Here is a 23,862-nt window from a genome sequence, read left to right as displayed (position 1 = left end):
TTAATTGTTTTGAAACAACTCGGTGTTTTTTTTTATCAAATCAGAAAAAGTGAAATCGATTGTAAATATGGAATACATACTTAAATAAACTCTGCTGGGCATTCTTCCATTTTTGGTCGTAGCTGTCAGCCAGACAAGCGGCCCGACGTGCATCCCAACTGCACGGCGGAGGAAGAGGCGGCGTTCGAGTCCCAGTGCGCCGGCGTGCTCCTATCGGACAGTTTCCGAGCCTGCCACGCTCTGGTGCCCCCCGAAGCCTTCACGGGGAACTGCGTGTACGACATGTGCGAATATGACGGCATGCAAGCCACGCTGTGCGACAACGTGGAGGCGTACGCTCAGGCCTGCAGCAGCGCCGGGATCACCATCAGCTGGAGGAACCAAACCTTCTGCCGTAAGACCACTTTCGAAAATTGCAACGGACAATGGTGTCATCTGACAGAAATCAAATTGCGATATTGCCCCCCCAAAAAATGTAACGATTTTTAAAATTCTTTTTTTTCCTTTTTTTTTTTTTTTTTTTTTTTTTTTGCAGCCTTGCCATGCCCCCCAAACAGCCACTATATGGACTGCACCGCCCCGTGCCCCCCCACCTGCTCGGACCTGTTCCCCATCTGGTGCCACCTGCCGCCCACCAGCTGTGTGGAGGGTTGCCAGTGCGATGCCGGCTTTGTCCTCAGTGACGGCAAGTGTGTGCCTCTGGACGAATGCGGCTGCCTGGATTCCGATGGCGAGTACCACGACGTAAGTCTGCAAACGCCAAAGACAGTCAGGAAGACGGCACCATGATTCCACAATGCTGATGCAGATAAAATTGTAGTATTTTTTAGGAAAAAGTTGTAATTGTACTTGGGGGTGCGGGAGGGAATGCAATATTGGCGGGAAAATGTTATCAAACTTCCAGATTCAATCCAAATGTATCAGGCAGAAAGTTATAACTGTACAAGGGTGACAAATATCGTGAGATCAATTTGATAAAATTAGCAGATAAAAATTGGAGTTTTATCATGTAAAAAGGTAAATGCAAATATTGTAATATTACAGCAAAAATATTTGTGATACTACCAGACTAAATCATAGTTTTGAGTAAAAATTTGTACTAGAAAAAAATTGCCATATTATTGGATAAATCAGCATGTGACATCCAATTTTTGTTTGGCCTTTGCATGCTGTTTAATGGGGAAACTGCACTTTTAAATTTGAGGCTACACTGTAAAAAATAAACATAACTTGTATTTTGCGGGGCTAAAACAATCATTTCAGTTGGAGCAACTTTGACAGTCATTGACAATTTTGGCAACAATTTTATTTAGCACAACAAAGTAAGCAAGTCGTTTGCTCCAAAACTCACTATTTCTTTGTTGTGAAATGCGGGAAAGACAATTTTCACAACAGCAAAACGTAAAATATTTAGTAGACTTGCCCAACTTAATATTTTGTCGAAGTTTGTTGCCTTGAAATTTTGAGTTCACCCAGCTTTTTGTTTACAGTGTATTTTTTGGTGTGTTTTTGTAGGTGGGAGACTCGTGGCTGACCGCGAAATGCGTTTCGAAGTGTAGCTGTAACATCGGCGGCGTGGTCATGTGCACGGAGCACAGCTGTGATTCCAACTCGGTGTGCGACCTGGACAAATACGGAGACGTCTACTGCAAGCCTGCCAGTGGGTCCACCTTTTCATGCCTTTGTGAATGTTTTTTTTTTTTTTTTTTAATCAAAATTATTAAAAGCATGTGATGTCATTTTCAGTCGGCATGAGTGACAAAATGGCCGCCCCCAGAGATGGCTAAAAATGGGTGGATTTTGTTGCTTAAAGCGGAAATCAACCCAAACATATTTTTTTCAAGAATATGTTCCCAGCAGGCCCACTAGTTGAAACAGGGCATTCTGATCAATTTTGCCTTTGTGGAATATAAATTAAGCAGCAAAATGCACTCGTTTTTAGCCACCTCTGGGGGCGACCATTTTGTCTTCTGTCGATTGAAAATGACATCACAACTGCCCACAACGGCCAATCACGGCTGACCTGTTTTCTGAAACTGAGCCGTGATTGGTCGTTGTGAGCAGTTGTGATGTCATTTTCAGTTGACAGAAAACAAAATGGCCGCCCCCAGAGATGGCTAAAAACGAGTGTGGGCCTGCTGGGAACATATTCTTGAAAAAAATATGTTTGGTTTGACTTCCGCTTTAAGGGGAGGAAGTCAGACAGAAGAAAAAGTTAAACGTTTTCAGAGAACAAAGTAACCAGGTTTTTGTTTTTTTTCCCGCAAATCCTTTTCGTAGAGTTCGACAAGTGCAGCGTGGCGGGAGATCCTCACTACCGAACCTTCGACGGTTTCACGCACCACTTCCAAGGTCCTTATACGTACACCCTGACGGAGGACTTCCGGTCGCCGCAGAGCTCGCTGGCCCCCCTGACGGTCAGGGGCAAGAACATCCGACGAGGCGGAAACAGGAGGGTGTCCTTCCTGGACCAGCTCTTCGTCGATGTCTATGGTGTCAACGTGCGCTTCATGCAGGGGAAGCAAGTCCTGGTACGCTCCTTTTGTAGCATTGAGATTTGCTATTTCCTTCTTTTCCTAATCCGTGCCCCGCTTTGAGTGAGTCTAAAAACAACGAGGCTCGAGAAAGTTGACGTTAGCAGATGAATTAGTCATTTTACGAGAAAACGTCACTACAAGAGCGACAAAATCGCCATGTTAGGACTAGAGGAAGAAAAAGCGGACCCGTAAGACATTAAAGTCACAATCATATAAGAAATTTGTTGTAAAGTTACCAGGCAATGTTGCAATTTAAAGTTGTATTTTTATGAGAATTACGATACAATATTAGTACAGAAAACTGTTTTAGTTATGACATTTTACAAGAGTAAAGTTCATAAAATCACCAGATAAATTTGCTATTTTATAAAATGCAAGTCACAATTTTACTGAAAAAAGGGTTTTAAAGATAAAGTCTCAATATTACTAGAAAAAGTCAGATATTTTACGAGAAAAAACTCACAGTATTAGGAGAAAGAAAAGTGACCTAATGTCGTTACAGTTTCATGATAGTAAAGTCACAATATTACGAGGAAAAAGTCTGAAAGTTACGAGAAAACTTGTGAGCCTTGATTGGTTGTTACCTGAGATCGGAGCAACTGCGATGTCATTTTCAGTTGACAGCAAGTGACAAAATGTCCGCCCACTGAGATGGAAAAAAACGATTTTGTTGCTTCACTCATATTCCACAAACGCAATATCAGAAAACCATGTTTAGACTTTTTGGGCTGCATAGAACAGATTATTGTGAAGAAACACTTTGGGTTGACATAATAATACAGAGGAAAAAAAATGTACTTCCGGTACATACAGCATGTATTAGTGAGATAATATTAATTGACCTTATTTTACCTTTGAAAATGGTTAACTTACTATATAATTGTAGTTTTGTGAACCCAAAATGGTCCATTTACTAGTTGTAATTTTATGTGGATAAAAATGCAACATTTATTCATTAAAGTTGTCATTTCAGTAGAAAAAAGTAGCACTGTGATGGAAACAAGTGATAGCGTTACAAAGATTAAATCAGAATATGAGAACAAAATTCACTGGACAAAGTTGTAGTTTGATAGGGGGGGAAATTTGTACATTTGCTTGATAAAGCATCCCATTTAACGATTAAAAGAAGTGGTACATTTTTGAAATGTAGCTTCATTTATGAGAAGAAAAACCGCTCCTGGATATTTGTAAATTCAGAGTTTTTTTTGTTTGTGCCGTAGGTGAACAGGGAGAGCGTTTCGCCCCCTCTGAGTCCAGTCGAAGGTTTACTCATCACCATGAACTCAAGGCAGGTTCAGCTCACCACCGACTTCGGACTCACCGTGCGTTTCGACGGCAGAAGTCGTGGAGGTATAAAGGAACTCCGACGAGCCCTCCCGCCCGCCATCAGCGTTCGTTTTTTTTTTTTTTTTTTTTGTCCTTTTTCCCGAACACATTCCCACCCTTTTGTACATCCAGAGATCATCCTGCCGAGCACGTACAAGAACGCCGTCAGAGGCCTGTGCGGAAACTACGACGGGGTCCGCAGCAACGAGTACATGAAGCCGGACGGGACGGTCATCAGGGACCTGAACGCCTTCGGAGAAAGCTGGAGGGTCAGCGACCGACTGGCGCGCGCTCCCCACGGCGCCCTGTTAGCGCCCAGCCGCGTCCACCTTCACAGGTGCAATCGCAACCGCTGGATGAACATTTACAAAAAAAAAAAAAAAAAAAAAAAAAAAAGGCAATTTTGCCTGCCATGTGTCAAGTCATTATAACGTGAAAACTCATTCGGCTGTCTGTGATGCGTTCAGGCGAGAGGTGGACTCGGATCCGGATTCGGGATTCGAGACGTCCGACTGCTCCGAGGACCAACTGGTGGACTACAACGGTCCCGCCGTGTGCGGCGCGCTAACGGATGCGGCGGGGCTTTTCGCCTCGTGCCACGCCGTCCTGCCGCCCGCCACTTACAATGAGTGAGTCCGCGACCACGACGGGACGTGGTTTTGATCTGATTCGAACGCAAATCTGACCATAGCGCCAAAATGATTCGAAGCATGATTCCAACATATTTTGAACGCGATTCTCATCATGAAGCCGACATGATTGGAAAACAATTCTCACCATGAATCCAACATGCTTTTAACGTGATTCTCACTAGGCCTCACAACTTGAATCTCAATTGATTCTAACATGAATCCTACATGATTCAATCAATACGTCAAATATCATTCCAACACGCTTCCTTTGTCATTTTAACATGAGTCTCACCGGGATTCCAACATAGCTCTAACTCAAAATGTCCGATTCGATTTTTTTTTTTTTTAGACCAATACCAGTCCAATCACTCAACTCTCGAGTACTCTCCGATACCGAGTAACTGATACCAATAGTACTTTTGATACATAGAATTTCTATGAAACCAAAAGAAAGACCTTTTTTTTTTTTTTTTGTTTAGCTCTGACAAAAGGCAGAACATTCACTCTGAAATAAAACACAATTAACTCTGAATGTAGGATTCAAACAAAACGGCAAAATAGAAGTAACAACTTGCGTTTTAATCCCCATTCAAAAAGTGCAGAATAATACAGATTCAATTGTTAAGCATGACTCTTTGAAGTTGGCATTGAGTATAGCTCTCCGCATAAGTAAAACTCAGGTAGCAGGAAAAATATATGAATACACTGAATACCAACATTTTAATTTTGTCAGTTCTGCATCTTAAATGAGCAGATACAGGTACTCGTTGCGAGTACCGATACCTTACAATAAGGTTGGTATTGGCCCGATACGATACCTGATATCGGTACTCGTCCATCTCTAACCATGACCCTAACATTATTTCTATACTGTATTTATTTATTGAGTAAACTTTTGCCAATAACTATTCTGCTTTCTGCTCCCTCAAACGGAGTTTTTGAAAACCTTTAGTTATGCTGTCTATTTGTCCTTTTTTATTTTATTTTTTTCTGCGCAGCGACTGCGTGTTCGACCTGTGCGCCGAGCGGGGCAGCGAAGAGCTGCGCTGTGCCAGCTACGAGGCCTACGCCGCCGCCTGCCAGGAGGCCGGAGTCGCGCTGGGGCCCTGGAGACAACAGCTGGGCTGCGGTAAGAAACTTCACATAAATTTGAGTTGTCGCACAATGCCGATATTTGCATCGTTTCAGCAGCAATAGTGAATAGTAAAAAAAAATTTAATTTATGGTGCGAACTGAAAGGAGCAGAGCGGGGCACTTGACCCTTTTTTTTACCCTTCCGGCCGCGACCCCCTCAGCCAAATTCATAAACATTGTCGGCCCACAAAAAAAAAAAAAAATGTGCACGATGCCCCCGCGGGAGGGATGCTAACGGAAGAGGTTTATTTAAAGACAATTAGCTGGCTAACTCACTATTCAAAAACGCTGCGGACACGCTTCAAACGCGCCACTTACTCACGTACTTGCCCATGTAGTGTATGGACGCAATTAAAAAGAAGCTGCGCTCCGAGACTTCTCCAAGTTATGAAGTTGTCAAAGACACAACAACCCAGCTGCGCGTACTGTACTCACTTCCATTGCGAGCCCTGGGGTTGGTTTTGTCGTATTGTATATTTGGGTCCAACAGACGACAAGTCTGCAAGCATTCAACAAGTTACTTATTATCCACACTTGCCCTCCTTCACACTTCCCGGCCTTCAAAATAAAAGCACGCCAGCAAACCACTACACAGCAGTTTTGCTACAGTGTATTTCCGGAAGTAGGGAAGTGCATGATGTGCCTGTGTCGTACTTGAGTGCTGCGCGCAGCTTGATTTTCCTCCCCGGACACAATTTTTTTTTTTTGAAAGAAGCCTAAAAAGAAGCCTTTCACCGAGTAAGATGAGATGAAATTTGGCCGCCTCGCGAGCACTTCACACGCATGAGGGCCGATTAATGGGCCGGACTAAAATCCACTTCCGGCCATGCTTAGTCCAGCCATTTTTTTTTTTTAAATTTGTCACCCCCCACCCCTCCGCCCCAAAAATGAACATCCGGCCGGGGACGGACTGCCCAGCTCTGGAAAGGAGCAATCTGTTTTTCCAAGAATAAAGTTGCCGTATTGCCGTGCTGTAATCCTCAAGTTTTCTTTTGTGTGTGTCAGTGCTGTCGTGTGGAGGCAACAGCACGTACACAGCGTGCATGTCGGCGTGCCCGGCATCCTGCGGCGACCTGGCGGCGCCGTCCGAGTGCGCCGCCGCCCCCTGCGTGGAGGGATGCCAGTGCGCGCCCGGCTTCGTCATGAGCGAGGGCGGCTGCGTGCCGTACGCGCAGTGCGGCTGCAGCTTCCTCAACAGATACTACCCGGTCAGTACTTAGCACTGGTTACATTCTCCTGGATTTACTTTTGGAATACTGTATTGATTTTGGAATCAGGACTTTTGAAAACACAGCGGTGCCTGGGAGATCGCGTTTAATTGATTCCGTACCATGCTCACCTTTCGCCATCGAAAGGATTATTATTATTATTTTTTTTTTTTTGCTTCAATTCAATCGATATCGCGCTGCTCCTTCTGGTGTGCAAGCCTTGGCCAGCAGGCGGCAATATAATACAGACGTACTTGAAGGAGACGGTCACATTTGCTCAGCAGGCTGCAGTAATAGGAGTTGTTCTTCGCAGAGTATAAAGAATATATGCCTGGGAGTATTTTTGTATGATGTCTTAAGCAATATAAAACTAGGACACAGATGCTACTCAAGTCACTCGTATCCAAGGTACCACTGTAATAGGCTCGTTACGTTTTTTTTTTCCCAACGTATGCAGATGACGACACAAGGTGAAGAAAGATGTAAGAATGTGACGAGTACGCGTTTTTGTTTTTGTTTTTTTTTTCCTCCTATGGTCGCCGCGCAGTTGAAGGAGACCTTTGTGACCGAAGACTGCGCCCAGGCCTGCGAATGCACCACCACCGGCGCGGTGTGCCAAGCCAAGAGCTGCCAGGAGGGCTACGTCTGCGCCATTTACGACTACAGACGCGACTGTCACAGAGGTGAGTATATGTATATGTAGGGAATTTTTTTTTTTAAAAGGCTATTGAGAAAATGGCTGAATATTTTGTGATTTCCAGTCAGAATTTGATCAGAATGACGCCTGTATTTTGCGAGATTGAGGTTGTATGTTTTGGGGAATAAAATCGGGGATATTTAGAGAAAATGTATTGTCATTTGATCAGGCTGATCGAATAAAACTGCAATTGAAATAATACAGTTGTAATATGACTGTTAATGTAATCATTTTAGCAATTTTTGCTGAATTTAAAACAATGAGAACAAAGTAAATGTTCTATTTATAAAATTGTAATATTTGGAGGAAAAGTCAATTGCTCAACGATAAAAAACGCAACACCGCAGTGTGTTTCCATTTGACGTTTTAATAGTTTGTAATGTTATGATAGGTTGTAAAAATTTGAAAAAGAAGAGTAAGGTCATTTTTATTATTATTATTATTATTATTATTATTATTATACATTTGCAATTTTAGGTGAATTATCTTTTTAATGTTTGGATGAAGGGATGTCATTTTATAAGATAACATTCTTACTGTTGCAATCTAAAATTAAGTTGACATTTTAGATGAAATACATGTTGAAGTCTTTGTTTCATGAGAATTTTTTTTTTATATATCAAATATAAATATAATATAAATATAAATAAATATTTATCAAGAATAAAGTTATAAATGTATGAACAAATAAGAAAAAATTCTGAAAATATTTTTCAAGAATACGGTAGTTGAACTATTCAAGGGGAAAAGGTCAAAGCATGGCCAAAAAAACAACTAAATAATGGGGAAAAAAATTGGCAGGTAATGTTCCAATGTTACGGATAAAAAGCAGAAAAGCTAGAAAATGTAATTGTCATCAAAATCAGCATTTTGTCACTAAAATTGCACTAGAATAAACATTTCATTTCATTTTTAACAAAAAACATGGTCCTGCACTCCCGTGTTCTGTTGCGTTTCAGCGAGTCCGTGCCTCAGCAGCCCCTGTCAGAATGGAGGAACGTGTAACGACATCAACAACACATCTTACTCGTGCAGGTGCGCCCCGGGCTACATGGGCTTCAACTGCCAGGACGAGATGACGGGCATCGAAGGACTTGGTAAGAACGCCGCAATCAAAATTGGACAAGGAAAAAAAAACACACACAGAACGAGAATTGCATCGTAATATTAAGACAAATACGTTTTTTGGGGCGAGAAACGAGTCGCATCGCGTGACGTTGAAATTGAAATCGCATTACAGAGACCAAATGGATCATCCTGATTGCTGTGCTGGTGTCAGTCGTCGTCGTCATCGTCATCGTGATCACCGTTGTGTGCGTTTGCAAAAGTGTCAACAAGTAAGTCACGGTTTATACGTTTGTGTGTTTCATTTTGTCCTCTACCAATGACAAAAATAAGAGTTGAAAACAGATCAAATCCAATAATGTCAATTAAAATAAAAACGATGATATTCTAATGCACATCCATTCACAAAGTAATCGTATTTATATTTTTGAAATGAGTGATTATCAAAATGTTCTGTGCTACTTTTGTTGTATGTTAAATTACAACTGTTATTGTATAAAGTTTAAAATGTATTGCACCAAATGTATTATTATAGCCATAATTATTTTTATTGAATTAAAAACCCAATGTAATCTTTTGCATTGTAAAAATAAGAATTTGTTACTCTCAAATTACTCGAATCAAATCAGTCATTTGAGAAAATACAAAATTGCTCATTAATAACGCTAATGTATCATTCTTAGTTGTTTTTTTATTTGTTTGTATTATGATGAGTTATAAATCCATGACATGATGTACTGTTATGCAAATATCATTTTTTTTTTTTCCAGGTACTCACTGACACGTGATTTTTTTTTTTTAATTCAAGTAATAGTAAGTAAGTAGTAAGTAATGATAAAATAGCCCAATAAAAGAGGAAGGTTGTGTGAGGCAGGGCATGCGGCGTAAAATGATGCCATCCGAATCAAGCGAGTGACTCGCTGTGGCGCCCCCTAATGGGGCAAGCCCAACTGGCAACATTTGTAATATTAAATCCAAGTAATGAAGTTTTTAATTTCCAGGTCAGACCTTTATGTAATTCAGAAGCTGCCGTCGTCTCACAGCCGGTGAGAGCACTGCGATGGGAAGAACCCATTCTTTAGTTCCCCCCCCCCCCCCCCATCTCTAGTTATTGATTGATCTTGGATTGTTTAAAGTATTATTTGAATATGAAAATGGGAAAAAAGTGTCTCGCTTAATGCCAGTCACTGTCATTGTGTTCACAGGAAAAACAAAAGGAAAGAAGAGCTGCGAATGACGTCAAGAAGTATGTAGGACCAATATTTTACTCTCTATGATATTAATACAGCGCTTGCGTGCACCAAATCATTTAAAAGGGTCAATTTTAACATTTGACCTAATTGAAGTATTTTAAATCAAAATAAAATCAATGACATTCACATGTAATCATGAATTGTATTACAGTTATGATTATACTATCAATTCATTTCTAATGAACTAAAAATCAACTTAGTTTAATACTCAAAAATTCTAATGGATACATTTTTATTCTATTTTTTTTTTAAATGCATGAGTATATATGTGTGTGTGTGTTATTCATATATGCATACGTATACTTATCTGTATACATATATGTATATGCAGTACAAACATATTTTAGCTGATATGGATATTTTGTGCATATTCCTCTTTGTAGATGTCCCCTATGAGAACATGGATGAAAAGACAAAGAACAACATGACAAATATGTGATATTCTTATTAATAATCATCATCATCTTTTCTGTTATTATGACGGTGTGATTTGCAGTTTATTCCTCAGTACAAATGAAATGGAAAGGAGTCGTTTTGGTCAATGTTTTATGTACTCCACTTTTGTGTTGCTTTGTTAACTTATGCAGTCAAAAATGTAGCTGGAAACAATGACTGCTTTTCTGTGTTTTTGTGAATTAAATACCAACCAAAAATACCTTTTTAAGCTCTTTTATGAACTGTACTTTTTATTCAGATGAAGAGAAACATCCCTGGGATTCAAAATGTGTCAAAACAATCATGTCATGGTTAAAATGATTGAATTTATTTTATTATATTATTCTATACAATTTGCTGGGATGCATTTCAGAAGGGAAAGAAGTTCACATCTTGATTCTTGAAATATAAAACAAACAACAAAAATACACATTCTTTTTCATTTACAGTTTAAAACAGTGTACCAAGCAACGACATGAGTACAACTAACTAAAATAATGATCTAAAGTTATTTGGAAATGTACATTGACGATAAACTGTTATATTAGGACCAAAACACTGTCATTTTATAGTTTACAGTGAGTTAGAATTTTGAGAATATTGTCTTGTTTGTGCAAAGCCAATCATTTCTAAACAATAGTCTTAGGAGAGAAAAAAAATCTGGATTAATGACAATGTAAATATGAAAATAAAGGCGTAATATCGCGTTGAACAAAGCAGACATTTTAAGAGGAAATATTATAGTTGTCTTTTTACAAAAATAGTTGTAATTTACCCAATAAAATCTCATCGGGGAAAAAAGTCACATCTAGGTTTTACAGGAAAATAAGCCCAAATAATATGAGAATAAAAGATAAAGCATCATAAATGAAGGAAAAATATGTAAACATTAATATAATACAATTCAAACGTTTTGACAAAATAAGTCTGTAAGCGGTAAACATGGCTTTATGTGCTACATACAGTGTATCAAGCATTGAAATGAGCCGAACAAACTAAAATAAATATTTGAAAAATACCTCAAATAAATAAGAATTCAACTAAAACCAGTGTCAAGACTTCAGTTTGGTTGACATATCCCGTTCTGTAACACAAAACATCTTCATGTGGTCCACAGATGTCAATGTCTATTTAGCATGTGCCCTGAGATTGGCTGGCAACCAGTCGAGCAATATTGACCCATGGGTTAGAGTTAGACCATGTGTCAAAGGGGAGGATGTCTTTCATTGTTCCCAATTTAGCCCAGTGAGGACAAGCGCAATAGAAAATAGGTGGGTATTTTACTAAAATGGCCGCCAGTGCGGTAGAGGCACTTCAGTTGGAGAAGTGCGAAATACCTGAGTCAAAATCTCGTTTTTCCTTAGCTGCCGATGTTCTCCAGCACAAACACCTGACATTGTCTTTTAGCAACCTGCCCTGGTGAAACGAGGCTTTGCTCTGGACCGGCGTAGGGGGAAGTGACGAATGGAGCCTCCATCATGCTGCCCGTCCTGAAAGACAGCATGCTTTATCCGTTAGCGTCAGTTAACAAGTCGCCAGTAAGAAAAAAACTCTTTCCAAAGTCCTATTTTCAAAAAAAATGGTAGCCGCTAACAACATAGCATCTGACAAAATTAGCCCCTAAACGAATCATTACTTGTTTTCAGAAGGTAGGGTGTTACAGATTGAGAATGTTTACATTAGTAGCTAGCGTGAGCCACGAAGTAGCAGTAGCCGCTAACTAGCGGTCAATTGGGTCAACGCTAAATGTGTCATCACCTGTTTTCAAAAAGATGCTACATATTTGACTTGAAAACTTTCCTGTTCGTCGCTAGGGTTAGCTTCTGATTGGATGGTAGCCACTAACTACCAGGTGGGTAGAGTAGCCAAAAATTGTACTCAAGTAAAAGTACTGTTACTTCAGAATAATATGACTCAAGTAGAAGTAAAAAGTGGTCATCCAAATAATTACTTGAGAAAAGTTAAAAAGTACTTGGTGAAAAAACTACTTAAGTACTGAGTAACTATAGCAACGTCTCATTTCATTTATTTATTTATTAATGGGTTTTTTTTAAACCATTCAATCAGATGAAAAATACTAAATAATCATCTTCAGGCAAATTAAAGTCCATCCAATCAATGTAGCACAAAATTTCAGCCCTTGTACTTGCTATACGGCCATACGGCTACGTTTGATTGGTGAAACACAGTCACATGGTAGACCCTGGCGCAGGTCTCTGACAAAGCGGGTTCAATGTAGCTTAATGTAGCGGAGTACAAGTACAGTTTCTTCCTCACAAATCAACTCAAGTAAAAGTAAAAAGTATAGTGATTTAAAAGTACTCCGAGAAGTGCAAAATTTCCCAAAATTTACTCAAGTAAATGTAACGGGGTAAATGTAACTCGTTACTACTCACCTCTGCTAACTACCTAGCCGTTAAAGATGTTGACACTTATTTTCCAGTTATTTATTGATTTGACTTTATATTAAGGATGTTCAATAGCACTTTTTTTGACCGATACTAGTACATGTATTCACTCTTGAGTACTCACCAGTACTTTATACATATGGTGGTTCATTTCTTTTTGCACTTGGTTGACAGTTAATGCGATGGAAACCCTTAGCCACTGACTGGTTAGCTGCTAAATGTGATGGCACATTTTCGCATGAACAAAACGTTAGCCGTTAAGTGGCTAGCCATTAAGTAGCTAGCCATTAAGTCACGGTAGCCGCTAAACGCTCCGACACTAGTTATCAATATAGAAATGTTAGCCGCTAAGTAGTGTTAGCATCTTGTGTGTTCCACCATACCTGACATGTTGTGGTCTGGAAGGCGGCAGCTGGTGGGAGAAGCTCAGGGATCGTGTCACGCTGCCGGCCGAGGGCGGCGCGCACCTCTGGGGCGACCGGGGCTCCTCGGGCGTCGCCGTGAACTGGAGTTTCATTTTCATGTGCTGGCTTAACTGAGGTGTCGGCAAGGCGGCAAAAGAGGAAAAAAAAAAAGTTCATCCTTTAGATGTTTGCTGAGCTGAAGTCTCAAGATCTGATAACGTCACATGATTTTAACTCCAAGGCTTTTCAGATGCAGATTCTTTATCTATTAAATATATATATTTATTTTATTTTTTTAAATCTTCAAAACAGTAATATTATTTACAGTATATTTATTCACAACAAAAGATGTTAGAGGTAAAATTAAACGAAAATGTGAAAATAGCACGAGTACAAATTTTTTTTTTTAAATAAAACTAAATAAAATAATTATTAATGTATGACAGTTGTTAAAAATGAGCACTTATAAGGCTGTTGTAAAATAGAAAAATATAAAATGACATGTAATGTTTTATTTTGATAATTGTTTGATATGGATATTTATAAAATAAAATGGGGATATTACATTATTAAATCAAAGTAAGAAATTATGTTTTTTTTCATTAAATAGTATAATTTACGTAGGATATTTTATGGAATGTAATTCTGAAAATAGTTTGAAGTTTGCAGTGAGTTGCTATTATAAAATGCAAATAGTGTCAAAATGACATTTGATATTGCATGGGAAAAAAACAATTCCATTAAAGAAAAAATTTTTCCAAAATGAGCATTTTTGGCTACTGTAAAACGCAAAACAATTGATTTTAACTTATAATTAGCATGTTAACATTTGAGAAGCATTTAAAAATGAAAACACATTGATAAATTACAATATGTAAATCGTCATTTAAAAAAAAAATTGCAGTTATCAAATAGAAATAAAAATGACTGTACAAAATGAGGTACAGCTACAAAATCCAAAAGTATGAAACTGTTGACAATGGCAGCGTTGTGGTTTGCTGCCACTGTACCTCAAAGAGTCCCGTTCCAAGGATCTGGAAGGCGACGGTAAAAGACACGCTAGAGCCCTTCCTGCAACGTCCCAGGTTGCTGAAGGGAGACTGGCACACCACCGCTGTCACCTCAGGGTTCGGGCAGCCTCCTCCTGCGTGAGCCGGATGAGCGGAGGACAGAATGGAACGCCGGCTCCCGGACGAGACGAGACGGGGCGACACGCCGGGCGAACTCACCCTGAAAATTCCAGCGCAGCCGGACGGACAGGAAGTCACGCAGATTGTTGACCAGGGTGTACTTGACTGGGAAACTCTCGCGAGGCCTGACGGCGCTCGGGCAGGAAGCGGTCATCAGCAGTCGAGGACGATTCAAGCGGATGCTGGGCAGTGAGTAAAAAGTGGCGATGTGCCTGGGGAGAAAATGAAGGAACGTCAGCCATTTTGGGAGGCGGCGGGCGGCGCACGATAGCGGAGCGGTCACCTCGCGTGGGGGACTGTTGACGTGCGCCATCGTAACACAGCAACCAGTGGGACTTCCATACCCTACACACAAAATATACAAAAAAAAATGCTGATATTGGAATTTCAGGTGATATTTCATGAGCCACTTTCGGGTGCCTGTTGCTGTTATGTTGTGAATTTTGCTGAATTGAAACATTCCCAAGTTGGACTTCAAATTCCATTTACTTTCTCATTCTCATCCGCATGTAATCGCAAGCAAGTCTACATGTTTTCATCCTACTGGTACTCGAACTACTTCCTGCTTTCGGTCTCTAAGAATCATGGGAAACGTAGTCCTACTAACGCAAACTGTTTGTCCGTCTCCCATTTGAATAATACAATTTTAGTTGACCAATAACAGACTGTTTGGCCTACGTTTGGCATTTTACTGTATTATTTTGATCAAAGTAAAGACGTATGACAACAGTGCGAGGATCAAATAAACACGTAGTTTATTCTAATGGTATAACCTTCAACGCTTCACAAAGATAGTGCGCCTTATAATCCGGCGCGCTTTATTGTCAGAAAAATAACGTTTTATTTCCGTCTACTTGAGGTCGCCATCCTCATTTTCGACACTGTAGTATCTGTGACTTTGAAAACGTGTTGCTTTAAAAGGCAGGCCCTGGCCCGGTGAGTGACGTGGGAGCCGGCGAACCAAAAAGCGAAGAGTTGTCTGGCTGTTCGCCGACTAAACTGTGAGCCGGTTTGCGTGCTGAGTTGCTCAGTGTAAGTCGTGGCCATCCGCATCTTGTGAATGCATAGGCGTTTGTTTTCATACCGCTTGTCATGTCAAGTGATTGAAAGTGTAGCAGCAGCTTTCCTTGACCACCTGTGAGCGATTACAATTTGTTCCAACTAGCGATCGTAGGCTTTATTAAATGAGTTGTTTTAATAAAATGCTTTGCACTTTTATCTTCTTTTCGGAATATGAAACGACCCCAAACTTTGGACAGTTTGCCTTTTACGCACTCTGTCCTCCTGGCTTGCGCTGAAAGCTACGCGAGTCTGCGTAAACCGTGCATGTGGAAAGATTTTCACAAAATCCCGTGATATAGCGAGTACCGACTGTAACGGTACGATTCCCAAGTAGTGCCGCTGGCGCCTCAGCCTCTCACTTCGCTGGAGTGCTGGTCGTCTTTGTCCTGGAGCTGCAGCCGGAACAGGAAGTTGTGCTCCTCCAGGGTGGCCAGCGTGCTCGGGAGGCGCGAGCACTCGCTATCCACGCGGTAAAACGACGCCGTGGTCACCTCAGCTGATTGGTGACTTCGGTGGCGACAGAAACGACGCGGGCGAAAAAAAAAATAAAAATAAGACACCTTAGCGTTTCCACCATGAAACGGCCGTTCTTGAGCGTCAACGTTCTATCGGCTACAATACGGAGATGCGATTGACTTACCAGACATTGTCCACGATCAGAACGGAACCGTCCGGCATCATGGGAAGGTAGGACGAGTTGTAGTTGGGAAGGATCCTCACGTCTGTGATGCAAAGCTCCTCCCGAGAGCCGCCGTTCAGCACTGAGGGCGAGAGGGCGTCAAAGCCGGAAGCCTCGCCGTGCGAGGCGCGGCGATGGCAACGCGCCTGACCTTTGAGGAACGTCAGGTGTTTTCCAGAGACGGTCAGCTGCTGACACCCGACACTGGGCGGCGGCAGAACATTCAAAGTGGCGCTGACTGGGGGAGGAGGAGGTGACGTAATGTGCTAGTGCACACATTTCTTTGCCCATTTTTCTTCATATGCTAGCTCTTTCATTTGATGAGCCTCATTTGAATGTGATTTGTGTAAGTCAACCACTGAATACAGTCGTCGATGTAACATGGCTTCATAATTGCGTCCATGCTAGAGCCATGGTGTTGATTTATCATTTATATTTACATAAATCAATCCAAACTGAATACTGGTATACCAACCATATTTTGGTTGGTTCATATATAAGAGACAATCGTCTGAAGTAAAAGAAAAAGAATTGCGATTAACGCAAACTTTTTTGCGAGGGAACGCATTTTTTTTAAATGCGTGTTTATGCACTTCCGGGTCAGTTTAGCAGCTAGCCTAGCCTAGCCTCTAATGCGCGGCTGTTTGAGAGACGACAGTACGTCAGAGACGGAGAAACCGTGCTTAATATCAAAAACTGATTTTAGGTCTTTGTATTACAAGCGAATTTCAAAGCAATTCCATTAAAGCCACCCACGGCTGAAAACGCTCCCTTTGTTGCTTTTGTTTACCCGGAAAATGACCCGTAAGTACATAAACACGCATTTTTTAAAAAATGCGTTCCCTCGCAAAAAACCTACTGCGTTATATCGCAATTTTTGCGAGGGAACGCAAAGTTGATTTTTTTTTTACTTCCATGTCACCTTAGGGGCTCCGTACAGATTGTCTGTTATATATAAACCAACCAAAATATAGATAACAAGGAAGACAAAATGAACTTAATACAACGGAATACTGGTATATTCCACTTGAATGATCCTCTGTGTTTTCAATGCATTTCTTATGCTGCTTATTTTTATTTTACAATGAGGTGAAACTGGATAATTTCTCACAGCACACCTAATGACGTCTACAGTGGTTGGGTCGTCGCTATAGTTGGCAGTGTCTGTACCCTGTGCCTTGAATTTGTTGAGGTCCCCTCGGAAAGTGCGTGCGGGCGAGCAGAGCTGCAGGAGACCGAGGTAGCCGTGTTCCCTCACCTCCAGCTGGTCTTCATCCCGCTCCCACACGCTCACCACAATCTGGTAAAAGCACAGCAGACAACACAATAGCATCTCAAAATGGTGGCCATGTATCCAATTAGTCCGAAAAATCGAGCATGGCTGCAGAGCAACATTATGACTTAATTTCATAAAATTCCATTGGTTTTCTTGCATTAACAACAAATTAATATTTGTAACTTTTCTCAAATATTCTTTCTTTGTCCAAAAACATAAACATTTTTGTCAGTGCTATATATTAAACAGGGTTTAATTATTTTTTTTCTCATACGTGGTACATTTTTTACCTAATAATATGAAGACTTTAGGTTTGTGATACCATAACTATTTTTCTCAGATTAAATCTTCCAGATAAATATTATAGTCCAGTCTTATTTAATAAATTATGTAAAGTATGTTTTCTCATTATATTACTGTTTGTGTGTACTGTACATTGTCGTAACAATGCAACTTTCTCCTCCCCATAATATGTCTTTGCTCTGAAAAAAAAGATCATTTTCTATATTATCTATCACTTCTGGTAATTTGGGTATTTTACTCATACCATTACAGCTTTATTGTGACTTGTTTCTTTTTAAAAAATCAATTCAACCCCTATTTGTCATAATTGTATTTCCTTTCTCTGAAAATACTTCATTAATAGAGGTGAATTGGGCAAATAGACTGACCTTGGCTTGGAGCGTGTTGACCGGGAGCTTGTCCAAAGTAACCGCAAGGCGGAAGGAAATCCGTTCTTTTGACAATGGAGTTGACTGCAGGACAAGCAGAGCACAAGATGTCACCCTTGAATTCAGGGACAGGAATACCCTCGCATGTGGACAAGGAGAGCCACAGCTGCTCGTGCATTTTCAGAGTTTATCAAACGGGAAGAACAGACAAGTGCAAAAGGAAAACACTCGCAAGGAGCTGCTGTGATCCACGACTCACACGCAGGCCTAAGCCACGCCCCTTACAGGTACACACAAATACTACAGTACTTACACTTTCTAAATTTTATCGGCCAAGGGTGCCACCGGGTGGAAGAAAATAAACTTACCATGACCGGCTCCATCCTAAGACGTGCATTGTTGTGGTAGATAAGCGGGCAGCACTCGATGAACTTTTGAGTTGCTCCGCCACTTCTTCTTCTGTGGTATTCATAAAAAATGCCCCCCTGGTCCTCCTCCGGTTTTCCGTTTTCTTCTACGCTTTTATTCAAGTTTAGCCGGCCGTCGTTGAGCTGGGCGCCAACGGTCGCCACGGCGAACAAGTCGCCCATTGGCTTTGCCCTTAACAGACGACCTTTTCGCAGCACCACAAGAAAATGGACAGTCTCCCCGAGGTAAAAGTGCGTTCTCTGCTCAAGAGCTTCGCAGTCCGCCGGGTCCGCCGCCTCCCCCGCGGCGGGAAAATACACGGCGTGTTCAAACAGCGACTCCATGGCCGTCGAAAAAGTTGCGCTAACTAACCATATGTCGCCATGTAAACAAACAAGGGAAGGCGGACGTAGTCAAAGGCGGACACGCGACCAGGAGGCGCGGACCGAAAATGTCGCAAGGCATAGAAACAAACTAAAAAGTCCGCAGTTAGTTCGCATCTGATGGTTATATGGGGATAAACAGCAGAGTGGTTAATCGATGCGGTTGTGAGCGGTTGTAGTTTGTAGCAGACCAAAGTAATCGATCGACGAGAGTCCTCCTTCTCGACGAGCTGATTGGTCGACGCAGGCTGCTACTGTAGTTCTTAAAACTAAAAACGGCAAAATACTTTTAAAAATATAATATTGCACAAATCAGATTTAGGTCATAGAGTCAAAACTGGACAAAAACATTACCTAAAATGTTAAACATTGTTTAAGCATCAACTTATGACATTTTTTTCCCAAAACAGTTGACATCTTTTCTCTTAATATTAAGATTATTTTTCGTAGAAAATATCAAATGTTTTGTTACTTAATATTTCTCACGGAACATATTTTTCATCAGATCACACCTTTGTTCTCATAACATTGCTACTATTTTATTATAGTTTTACTGTAGTACTTTTTCCTTCCTATAGTAACTTCTGTTTTAGTTGTCATGATTTTTCATCATATTGTAAATGGAATTTCACAACTTTTTTTCCTAAAAACAACAAATTATTGCATGGTAACTTACAGTAAGTCTTTTCATCAAACATTTAAAAACAACAAATTATTGCATGGTAACTTACAGTAAGTCTTTTCATCAAACATTTTTAATCATCTTAGACTTTTTCGCTTGTAGCATTGCAACTATTGATCATAAGTTTACTTTTTTCTTTAAAACCTAATGATTGCCACTAAAGTCTTTCCAATGAACATTCATCAAGTTACACATTTTTCTCATAACTGTCACTATTTTATTGTATTTAACTGCTTTAATAAAATGTCACTACTATATGTCCTGTAACATTCACGTGTTGTATGAAACTCCTCAACTGCAGCTATGATATCATCACTGGCGAAATGGCGACAAGCCAAGGCTAGTTTCATTTGGGGGATAAGATGGAAGTTCGAATTTGCACAAATTTCTTTTTTCGCTATTTTTCACTAAATCCTTGACCCTTGTTTATTTCAAAATATGCAAAAAAAATGTACGAAGCATGTTAGATTCTCAAAATTTGACAGGAATACTTACAAAAGGTTGAACTTTCAAAAAAAATCATACGTTTCACCATGCATCAATGCTTCTTATACACGATGCTTAAAACTATACACATATATGAACGTGTATATCTGTGTGTGAATGTATATATGTATTTCTTGTTATATTGTAATTTCTTTGTAATATTACACATTTTTGTCCTTGAAAAACAACACCCAAAAATCTTCAAGTCTCACTGCTCTGGAAAAATAATTCTCTGAATATTATGACTTTTTCCTTGCAACATTACAGCTTTAACAATTCATTCATAATTACTCACCAACATACTGTCAAAACTTTTAATTTCACATAAACAGGACTAAAATCAACATTTCTTTCTTCCTTATTGTTACTTTATGTAGAGCACATGTCCATGTAGATGTAAGAAAAAGTTAACTCAGAACTCCGCTGTCTGTGTGACTTTTTATTGTGACTATTTCATGGACTTGAACACTAAAGTTATTGTCAACTCGAATATTCAGAGTCCGGTGACAAATTATCAATGGACGCATTGTTGGGTCAGGCAAACCATGCGGTGATACAAAAAAAAAAGAGAGAGAGTGAGAGGGAGAGAGAGAGAGAAAAGAAAGAAAAAAAAGAAAAGTATCACATGATTTTTGGCTTCTCTGGTGGCAATGTGTTCCTCAAATAGTGGCCAAGGACGTTTATTTAGTGTAAAGTACTGGGTGCTGCTTATTAGAGAGAAGGCCTTCATTCGTACCAGACTGTAAAAATAAATACTCATCCATAAAATAACATATGGCTACAAGTACTTTAATAAATAATTACAAATTCAGATTATTTGTTTGTGGCATTAATTGAGGCACATTGTTTGAAAAAACCAGGGGGCCGCTATTTGAGGAAATTTGGTATAAATCTCTGGATAGGATTCTTAAAAATGTCCCGCAAGAATTTACTTTGTAGTGGGAAATTGAACAAGAGGCTTCATCTGTCGTATTGTTGTCAAAATTTGATGAATAAAAGCATGAAGATTCTTCCCACAAAAGATGTTCACCTTGCTTCACTGCTACAACATTCTGACAGCCATTGTTGTGCAACACATGAAATACTTCATTCTATAAAGTACCCTTCAAATTAATACTCCAAGTACCTTTTCAAGCATGTATAAATACAGTACACCAAGGGGACAGTAATGGGAATACAGTGGAACCGTTTAAGACCAATAAAAGTACTGCCCTGGCCGGAACTGAAACGAAAAGAGTCCAAAAATGACTAGAAAAAGTTGCATTTTATTGGGAGCAAACGGCATCATTTTACCAAATAAAAATATTTGCTTATGACGGATTTTGTCTTGTAATATTGCCGCGAATCCTTTCTTGTAATACTGCAGTATGGCTTTGTTCTGGGAAAATGACATTATCGGAACATCACAAATGTATTTCTGTTACATTCTGATTTCTTTTTTTCTTGCAAAATTTACATATTTCGTGCGACTGCACAACTTTGTTCCCGTAAATGTATGGCTTTTTTTTTTCTCCAAGAAGACCACTGTCTGAAAAAAAGAAACCTTAAAGCTACTTTAGTACACTTCTGTTCTTATAACATTGGCTGTTTTTAAATTGCGACTTTTGTCTTGCAAAATGATGAATATGTTGTCACGCCGTTTCGGGTTTTATTCCTGTAACATTACAAACTTTTCTGGTAATACTAATCCTTTACACTTGCTAAACTACAATTTTTTTTTTCTTAATGTTACAACTCATACAGTACGACTTTTACTCATATTAGTACAACTTAATTCGCACCAAATAAAATAAAATAAAACAGTTCTTGTGACCTTATAAACTTATTCCTGTAACCTTGTGAATTTTCTTGCAAAAATTCTCATGACATTTTGACTATTTCTTTAACTTTACGATTTTTTTCCCCCAAAATGTTGTGTTTTTGGCCTTTGAAAACAGACTTTTTTTCCTTGCAAAACAAATTTCCGACAACTTTCTTCCGATATCTATTGGCTTTTTTTCTCGTAATACTTGATTGTCGCAAAAATAAAAAAAAAAAGATTCTTGCAATAATACAACTTCATCCCTGTAATATTAACACCAGATAAGTTCTTTTATACAATGTAGTTGGTAACTTTATGACTCCTAATATTGCGGTTTTATTTGCATAAAATACACATTTTTCTGTAATTATGTTATCTCGCCTTCCTAACGTTCTTCTTTCTCGTACAGTTCGGACATTATTCATATAAAATTCCAAGTTCACCCAGCGACTGGACAATGTTTTTCCTTGTAAGACTGCGACGTTACTCCCGTAAAAAGTACAACTTTTTCTGGTAACTTTACGACTCTTTTCTGGCAATACTCTGACTTTATTCACATTAAATCATAACTTAAATCGCAAAATAACATCCTTTTTTTGCGACTCCTTTTTATCCGTGCGGCCCTAATGCACTGGTCCGTAGGTCCTTTGATTGAAGACTACAGTCTTTGCAGGTGGAAGTGCCCACAAGCAAACGGCAGGAAAGTGGAAGTACAACGGAAGCTTTTCGTTCAAGCGCAGTCCACTTAAACCGCTGGCCGCTTCCTCGTCCTCGCCGCGGACTCGTTGCGGTTGCGGCTCAGTAAGCGACTTCCGTCCCAGTCCCGCGGCCCCTCTTCCCCTGTCCTCCCTCCCGGGTCCCGTCCCTTCTCCCCTGTCCTGGATGGGTCTTGTTTGAAAAAAGACTTATCAGAGGCTAACATTGGGCTCTGCTGCCCCGGAGGGGCTTGCAGCGACTGCGCCCGCAGGAACTGTTTGGCGTCCAGCGCGTCTTTGTACTGGATCTCGGGGCGAATCATCCTCAAGCAGGCCGTCCTAGTGCCGTTGTCCAGCCCCGGCTGCAGCTCGTAGCCCAGGATCTTCACCAAGCCGCTCTGGAAGGGCCTGATGGTTTTGTCTCGGATGCGGTGGGCCTCCACGGGCTTGCCGCCGTCCCGCAGGCAGACTCCGGCGAGGGCGTCGCGCCGGCTCCGCAGGAGGGCCACTTCCCGCCCCATCCGGGCGGAGCCGAACGCGGCCACTTCCTGCCAAAAGGTCCGGTTGAGGGCTTGATACAAGTGCCAGTCCAAGGCGTTCCACTGGCGCAGCTTCTCCCGCTGCTCCTCCGTGAGGACCAGATTGGGCGGCGCTTTGGCAGGCGAGCGCCCGCCTCGAACTTTGCTCACCCAACTGTCGGCCAAAGCGGCGGCGCCTCGGCGGTCCGGCTTCTGCTGCCGCGCGTTGAGGCTGAACGACACGACGGCGTCCAGAGGCCAGCAGAGGGCGTGCCGCAGGAGGATCATGGACTGGTCGAAGAACTCGGACACCAGGACCAGCTTGAAGGTCTGGCGCACGGCGGCCTCGCCGCGCCGCACCAGAACCGCCGAGAAGTTGGCGTTGTGGTCCATGCCGAAGTCGAACCACAGCAAGTTGCGGGCGTAGTGGTTGTTGCGGGCGCGGGGGTCGTAGTACTTGCCGGGATCGTCCGCAAAGTCGCCCAAGCCTTTGGCTTTCCGGAAGGCCGGCGCCACTTCTTTGTAATAAGCGAAGGACGACTCGGCCAGAGCCACGGGATCCCTGATGATGGAGAAGTAGAAGGTGTCTGCAGGCATCACCTTCTCCACCTACGAGACCACCAAGGACAAGCACCGGCGACTTGGAATCAGACCATACTTGCACTTGTGCCATCAAAATTACGACTTTTTGCTCGTCGCGGTGTGACTAATTTTCTCGTAATATTACGAAATGTTCCGTTTTTCATGGCATGAATCATGAATTACGACTTTTTCTCAAACATTACGGCTTTTTCAAGTAACGCTTCATTTTCTCAAGTTGGGCTAATTTAATTTTTCTTGTAACATTACAATGTTTTTCTGGTAAAATTGGACTTTTTCTCATAACATCCCAACTTTTTCTCGTAACATTTT

General features: G+C 40.9%; 3 protein-coding genes and 1 long non-coding RNA gene across 8 annotated transcripts in view; 2 read left to right on the top strand and 2 right to left on the bottom strand.

Moving 5' to 3' along the window:
* zanl (zonadhesin, like) overlaps positions 1–10,523 on the top strand; it is a 53,752-nt gene extending 43,229 nt beyond the window's left edge. The window contains 14 exon segments of the mRNA XM_086024596.1: positions 123–394; positions 536–744; positions 1,516–1,660; positions 2,281–2,531; positions 3,758–3,887; positions 3,996–4,200; positions 4,331–4,492; positions 5,494–5,624; positions 6,635–6,837; positions 7,385–7,520; positions 8,494–8,631; positions 8,775–8,871; positions 9,805–9,845; positions 10,236–10,523. Coding sequence (XP_085880722.1) covers positions 123–394; positions 536–744; positions 1,516–1,660; positions 2,281–2,531; positions 3,758–3,887; positions 3,996–4,200; positions 4,331–4,492; positions 5,494–5,624; positions 6,635–6,837; positions 7,385–7,520; positions 8,494–8,631; positions 8,775–8,871; positions 9,805–9,845; positions 10,236–10,291 — 2,176 coding nt within the window. The 3' untranslated portion in view covers positions 10,292–10,523.
* A 70-nt stretch (positions 10,524–10,593) lies between these two features.
* On the bottom strand, positions 10,594–19,009 carry trappc14 (trafficking protein particle complex subunit 14). The gene is made up of 11 exons (XM_086012065.1): positions 18,346–19,009; positions 17,978–18,061; positions 17,201–17,330; positions 16,182–16,268; positions 15,992–16,112; positions 15,711–15,858; positions 14,573–14,634; positions 14,329–14,501; positions 14,110–14,243; positions 13,079–13,230; positions 10,594–11,777 (listed from the first exon to the last, which is right to left on the bottom strand). Exons 1-11 carry the CDS (start codon positions 18,727–18,729, stop codon positions 11,648–11,650), a joined length of 1,605 nt encoding a protein of 534 aa, XP_085868191.1. The 5' UTR covers positions 18,730–19,009; the 3' UTR covers positions 10,594–11,647.
* The window catches only part of LOC147151117 (uncharacterized), a 23,886-nt gene continuing 18,415 nt past the window's right edge, over positions 18,392–23,862 (top strand). For all 3 annotated transcript variants that reach the window (XR_015081817.1, XR_015081815.1, XR_015081816.1), the window contains exon 1: positions 18,392–18,630. This is a non-coding gene — a long non-coding RNA (uncharacterized LOC147151117). The remainder of the gene's footprint in view (positions 18,631–23,862) is intronic.
* gal3st4 (galactose-3-O-sulfotransferase 4) overlaps positions 20,237–23,862 on the bottom strand; it is a 13,066-nt gene continuing 9,440 nt past the window's right edge. For all 3 annotated transcript variants that reach the window (XM_086057546.1, XM_086057537.1, XM_086057529.1), the window contains exon 4: positions 20,237–23,559. In XM_086057546.1, the coding sequence (XP_085913672.1) occupies positions 22,483–23,559 (1,077 nt within the window). In that variant the 3' untranslated portion in view covers positions 20,237–22,482. The remainder of the gene's footprint in view (positions 23,560–23,862) is intronic.

This window comes from Filicampus tigris, chromosome 2, assembly GCF_054856515.1.
Source record: "Filicampus tigris isolate MCC_2025a chromosome 2, RoL_Ftig_1.0, whole genome shotgun sequence".
In the NCBI taxonomy this organism is placed as follows: domain Eukaryota; kingdom Metazoa; phylum Chordata; class Actinopteri; order Syngnathiformes; family Syngnathidae; genus Filicampus; species Filicampus tigris.
The sequence above is the reverse complement of the archived record's forward strand: the minus strand, read 5'-3'. Positions and strand labels throughout refer to the sequence as shown.

Excerpts from the sequence above, each read along its gene's own strand:
- trappc14 (XM_086012065.1), bottom strand. The coding sequence starts at position 18,729 with ATGGAGTCGCTGTTTGAACACGCCGTGTATTTTCCCGCCGCGGGGGAG. Across the intron at positions 16,113-16,181 it reads ACACCTGACGTTCCTCAAAG|TGCTGAACGGCGGCTCTCGG; the intron begins GTCAGGCGCGTT and ends TCTCGCCCTCAG. Across the intron at positions 15,859-15,991 it reads CTGATCGTGGACAATGTCTG|TCACCAATCAGCTGAGGTGA; the intron begins GTAAGTCAATCG and ends TCGCCACCGAAG.